We start from the raw sequence: 6,000 nt of genomic DNA on the forward strand, positions 1-6,000 counted from the left end.
TTTAGTGCAACAAGGCACAGGGCCAGTTGTGGTGCCCAGTGATTCCAGAAAAATGGACTCCAGTCAGATAAGGAGAGGTCTTGTATGCCATGTTAAAACTTTGAGTAAAACTTTCCTCAGCATTAAGAAATCTACTAAAATACATCCTGAGTAAATAATGCTTATTAAATTTGATTTCCACCTTCCAAAATTTTAAATTTAATCCAGATATGCTCCCGTGTTGCATTATGCTTGCAAAGATGTCACCTCTATAATGTTAACTTTCCATTTACTCTCTCGGGGGTCATTCCTCCATGGTGAAGCTGTTTCTTGGTGTTTACATTTTTTTCTTGCCTCCAGATTTCACAGTCTACACAAACATTCATTTTAAAACCTTTCCATGACAGCTAGTATAGCTGTCTGGTATAACAGCTAGCTAAACCTGTGTAAGCTTTAAATAGTCAGCTAAGTTCATGGGCTACTTTTTAAAACACCGAGAACAAGATATAAATAGGTATACCCATAAAAGTCCTAACTTTCTCATTGTCAAACTTTTCCTCCCTTCAGGAGATATAGGCTACCCTTCTACCTGCCCCCCAAAGTCTGATTTCCACTTTGGATTCCTCAACCTACTCTATCTAGGGACCCCCTTCTCTGCCTCCAGTGGAGCATTTCTGGCATCTCAGCTCATGGGATCCTGCCACCCCCTAGGATTTCTGTCTATCCCTGTGATCAACAAGTGTTATGAAAAAAAGAACAGCAGCAGTCCTCAAATTCAGAACCCTGGCTAGACTGTCCCTCAACATAAAGAGCACTTTCTCCTGAGAAAAAGCCTTGCAAATTCCCCACCATCCTTTCCCAAACAATAACTGACTTGCCTGAGTTACAGCTAGTTGGCCAATTTTCCCCAACAGAGAAATTTCTTTGTATGACAGAAATCTCTTGAAACAGAAAAGTGAGTAGAATTCTAGCTGATCTTATCTCACTGCACCTCCTGGAGTCAAATTTGTGGCATGTGATTCGGACATGGGTGTGTGTGTGTGTGTGTGTGTGTGTGTGTTGTTGTTGTTTTTTCCTTCTCCAGTCTGTGGGATCTGTCAAGTCTGATGATTGTGACAAACATCCAGGGTCACAGGGCTAATGAGATAGTTGGCCTGGTGGGCTGAAGTATTCTTAATTTGTCCTTTGGTGCCTCCCTAGAGCCTACCCTGCACTTTGGGAATGCTGAGTATCATGTCGATGAAAGTGCTGGCTCCTTAGAGATCTGTGTCTGGAGGACAGGCCCTGACCTTTCACAAGCATCATCTGTCACTGTGCGCTCCAGGAAGACAGAGCCAGCATCAGCAGAAGGTGAGAGGGCCATTTTTTAAAAAAAAAATGTGTCATGGGGTACCTGGGTAGTTCATTTGGTTGAGCGTCTGACTCTTGATTTCGGTGCAGGTCATATCTCATGGTTCATGAGTTCTAGCCTCGCATCAGGCTCTGTGCTATCAGCTTGGGATTCTCTGTCTCCCTCTCTCTCTGTCCCCTCCCTCTCATGCTCTCTCTCTCTTTCAAAAATAAACATTTTTTTAAATAAAAAATATATCATTATCAAGATATATGTATAGGGTGGAGACTAGTCTGTTAAGTGTAGTATGCCTGGTCTTTGTTAATGGACCCTGATTTTAAGTTTCTCCTACCTGAGCACATAGATGGTCTGTGTATGTAATGACTTTTGCTGTTTATAAAATAGACTTTATGATCCATTCATTACCCATTGGATTGTCATGGACCCAAATTAATTTTCTGAAGTTCAGAATATTTGTAGATACTATAAGCTGTTCGTAACAGTGTTTCAGACCAAAATACCTCTTTAATGGCTGAATCAGGCCCATCTCCTGAGGAAACCCAGGTACTGTTAGACCCTAGAAGGATAGGAGGTTTGCACTCTGACTCAGGCATTTTCCTTGGCTTAAGCATCGTGTCTTCATGGCCCACTCACCTTTGCCCCTCTTGATATGGACAATTAAGGCCTGGCTGACAGTGGAGCTAGACAGTTCTGGATACTACCTGCTCTGGCAAGCCTGTCAGCTGTTTTACCAAAAAATAAAACAAACAAACAAAAACCCAAAACACAGAATAATTCAACAGGAAAAGAAAGGGAAATTTCCATCTACAATGATATCCACATTTTCTCATTTGTCATCTGGGACCTTTTAGTCTCCTGGGTCATGGACAATCAGTTAGTTCAGGATATCCAAGGCACATGAGAATATTTTAAGATAAAAGCACAAATCTTGCAAATAAAACCCAGCAATATTAAAGTCTACACTAACTAATGAGACATCAAGAGAATAAAATCTATATTGACCTCTCAAATTGTAAACCCAGTTTCAGCATGTACCCATAAACAGGAATATAAAGAAGGAAAATAAAGACAGATTTAGAACACGGTGCTTGCTCTTGGAAGAATTCACATGTTATAACTCTCCAGTGATTATATCATAGCACATGGTACATGAAACCAGTAATGATCCTTACAAGGTTTTTTAGTAGGTTTTTGGTTTTTTCTTCTTGCTTTTTTTTCTTTTCTCTTCTTTCTTTTTCTTAATTTACAGAGGTCATTTTTCACTATGTGTTTGTGGAAACAAAAATAAATAGACTAATTGGCTTTTTGGGCTATTTTACTTATGGTTGGGAAAATAAAATTCGAATTCATTTAGATAATCCCTTTGCATACAAGTAATGACCCTTCTGCTAGCTCTCAGGTGGGGATGGACTAATAGAAATAATGCATCTGTGGAGCACCTGGGTGGCTAAGCCAGTTGAACGTCCAACTTCGCTTCCGGTCATGATCTCACAGTTCATGGGTTTGAGCCCCAGGTCGGGCTCTGTGCTGACAGCTCAGAGCCAGGAGCCTGCTTCGGATTCTGTGTCTCCCTTTCTCTCTGCTCCTCCCCTGCTTGTGCTCTATCTCTGTCTCTCAAAAATAAGTAAATGTTAAAAAAAAAATTTTTTTAAGTAATGCTTCTGCTCAGCTTGGTTAATTAACAATAATAATTATGCATACATAGTTATACTATATCATTATAACTTGTTACATAAATAATAATTATAATTTCTTTGTACTAGGTGCCTACTATTTGCCAGACTCCGTGCTAGAATCTTTGCTGTATTATCTCTAATCTTCACAACAACCTTGTAAAATAGCAATAATTACCCCATTTTGCAATTAAAGAAACTGAGACTCAGAGAGTTTCAGTAGTTGGTACAAGTAAGCAATAGACTCAAGACCTGAACCAAAGTGTAAAAGATCCAAAAGTCTCTTTTCCTTACTCTCCTGCCCTGGTATTTTTCAGCATAATCTTGCTTTGTCTTTCTTAAATGTAATTATTTAATGGCTTTTTAAAAAAAATATCTTTGCAACAATCTCAAACTCACAGAAAAGTGACAAGTACAGGAAAAGCAGGGTTTTTTTTTTTTTTTTCCTGAACCATCGAGAGTAGGTTGTCAATAAATTTGGAACCATCTCTCTGAAAACTTAGAATGCCATTCCTACAAAGATATTTTCCTCTATGACCACAATGCAAGCATAAAATCAGGAAATTAACTTGATAAAATTATTGCAATTTAATCCAAACACCTCATTCAAGATCCACCAGGTCTGATGTTTCCTTATACTTAGATTCAGGCTCTGCATCTTTGGCAGGAAAGTTGCAGAGATGACACTGTGTTGTCACTGGAGCCAATCAAATGGCACACCATTTCCATTTATCCTATTAATGGTGGTGTTAACTTTGATCACTTGGTTAAGTAGTATCTTCCAGGTCTCCCCACTGTGAAGTTATTTTTCTTCCTTTGCAATTAATAATTATTTTATGGGGGCGCCTGGGTGGCACAGTCGGTTAAGCGTCCGACTTCAGCCAGGTCACGATCTCGTGGTCCGTGAGTTCGAGCCCCGCGTCAGGCTCTGGGCTGATGGCTCGGAGCCTGGAGCCTGTTTCCGATTCTGTGTCTCCCTCTCTCTCTGTCCCTCCCCCATTCATGCTCTGTCTCTCTCTGTCCCAAAAATAAATAAATAAATGTTGAAAAAAATAATAATAATAATTATTTTATGGAGAGATACCTTGAGACAATATAAATATTCTGTTCCTCGATTTATTAATATATTTATATTACCTAGGGTCTTCTATTGTATTCTACTGGTTATAATTTACCACTGTCTTTACATTTGATGACTTTTTTTTTTTTTTTAATTTTTTTTTTCAACGTTTTTTATTTATTTTTGGGACAGAGAGAGACAGAGCATGAACGGGGGAGGGGCAGAGAGAGAGGGAGACACAGAATCGGAAACAGGCTCCAGGCTCTGAGCCATCAGCCCAGAGCCTGATGCGGGGCTCAAACTCACAGACCGCGAGATCGTGACCTGGCTGAAGTCGGACGCTTAACCGACTGCGCCACCCAGGCGCCCCTTGATGACTTTTTTAAATAAGTAGCAAAGAAATTATATGATTAGGTGAACTAACTTACAAAATAATTAATAACGCAGAAAGTGGCACCAACTCCATGACTTAGTAAAATTGAGCAGAATGTGGTAAGGTTAACCAAATATCTAGCAAAGGTGAATGAGTGAAACCTAATGAAAATTAAATTCCTGATAGTTATCTTAACAATAAAAATTAAAAAAATAAATTCTTCACTACAAATTGAAGTTGCCTTCAGAGAACCTTCAGTCTATCAGTGGGATTTTTGTGGAAGTACTTAAAAAGTAATGTGCCTGGTCTCAACATGGGGAACACTGATGAGGATGGCCCATGTTCATGGATGAGAGACTATCGTGGCATTCAGTAGAATATGGAAACTTTCTCTTTCTGGGGGTTGAGCCCACAAAATATGATTCTGAAGTTGCTGTGTATATAGGAGAATGTGATTATTCCCTGAAGAAAATTTTTCTTTGAAGGAAAACTTGTGAAAGTGAATCCTACAGTCTCACTCTTGACCTTTCCTTTCCCACTAGCCGGAATAGATTATGTTGGCGTCAGCCGAATTCTGGGCTTTGCACCAGGAGTGCATATGCAGATATTCCAAGTGACAATCCTTGATGACCTGGGACAACCTATCTTGGAGGGTCCAGAGAGGTTTGAATTAGTTCTCCAGATGCCAGTGGGTGCAGTGCTTGGAGAACCAAATAAAACCACCATTTTCATCAATGACACCATCACTGACTGTAAGCAGAGTACTTGTAGTTCCTTTGATTGAAAGACTTTAAGGACTTAACAGCCAAAATATGTCTCCTAACAACAGAATGAAACTGTACTGTATTAACAGCTTAGCAACTCTGGAATATCAATGATATTGTACTGTTATTGATGTTATATGTATGCTGGTGATATACACAAATATAGCTTATGTGACTGTATGGGTACAGAGATATGCACATAGAGAGAGAGAGGACTGAGCCCACAAAAGATTAGACTGTGTTCTTGTTTTCCTTTTCCTATTTTCTTTTACTTTGCTTCTAAAGCTTGTGAAAAACATTGTCATCAATTAAATCAAGAGTTAAGAACAAAAGGGTCGGCTTCTCTTTGCCAATTGATGCTCAACGTAAAGCACCTTTCACCCACATACATACTGTCACCCTCTTTCAGTTTTTCAGGTTATTGTGATAAGAGTGCCCTAACTGAAATTTGCCCATACGCTGAAATCTCCTTTTTGCGAATTGCTCAATTTTCCTCCACAAGTCCTTTTATCAGAGCCACTTAGGTAGGAAAATCCTTTCATCACCTCTCCCTTCTTTTGCAAATGCCTTTATAAAAGATGATTTTTAAAAAGCAATAAAATGATTTTTTTAATGTATCAAAAAAGAGAAGAAAGAAAAGTTGAAGAGTTGCATAATCCCTAAACTGCCCAATTAGTTCTTAAAGAAGTTTAAATTTGGCAATATAAATTACCGACAGCATGCCTTAGCTAATACCCCATAAATCCGAGTTTCCCAACTATTTTGAAAAACACATCTTCGTTCCCGTCATATCTTTTAGG

General features: G+C 39.1%; 1 protein-coding gene across 1 annotated transcript in view; it reads left to right on the plus strand.

Moving 5' to 3' along the window:
* The window catches only part of FREM3 (FRAS1 related extracellular matrix 3), a 94,888-nt gene extending 89,179 nt beyond the window's left edge, over nt 1–5,709 (plus strand). The window contains exons 7-8 of the mRNA XM_058721278.1: nt 1,180–1,329; nt 4,979–5,709. Of these exons, the coding sequence (XP_058577261.1) occupies nt 1,180–1,329; nt 4,979–5,220 (392 nt within the window). The 3' untranslated portion in view covers nt 5,221–5,709. The remainder of the gene's footprint in view (nt 1–1,179; nt 1,330–4,978) is intronic.
* Nucleotides 5,710–6,000: the final 291 nt, after the last annotated feature.

Source organism: Neofelis nebulosa, chromosome 3, assembly GCF_028018385.1.
Source record: "Neofelis nebulosa isolate mNeoNeb1 chromosome 3, mNeoNeb1.pri, whole genome shotgun sequence".
NCBI lineage: Eukaryota > Metazoa > Chordata > Mammalia > Carnivora > Felidae > Neofelis > Neofelis nebulosa.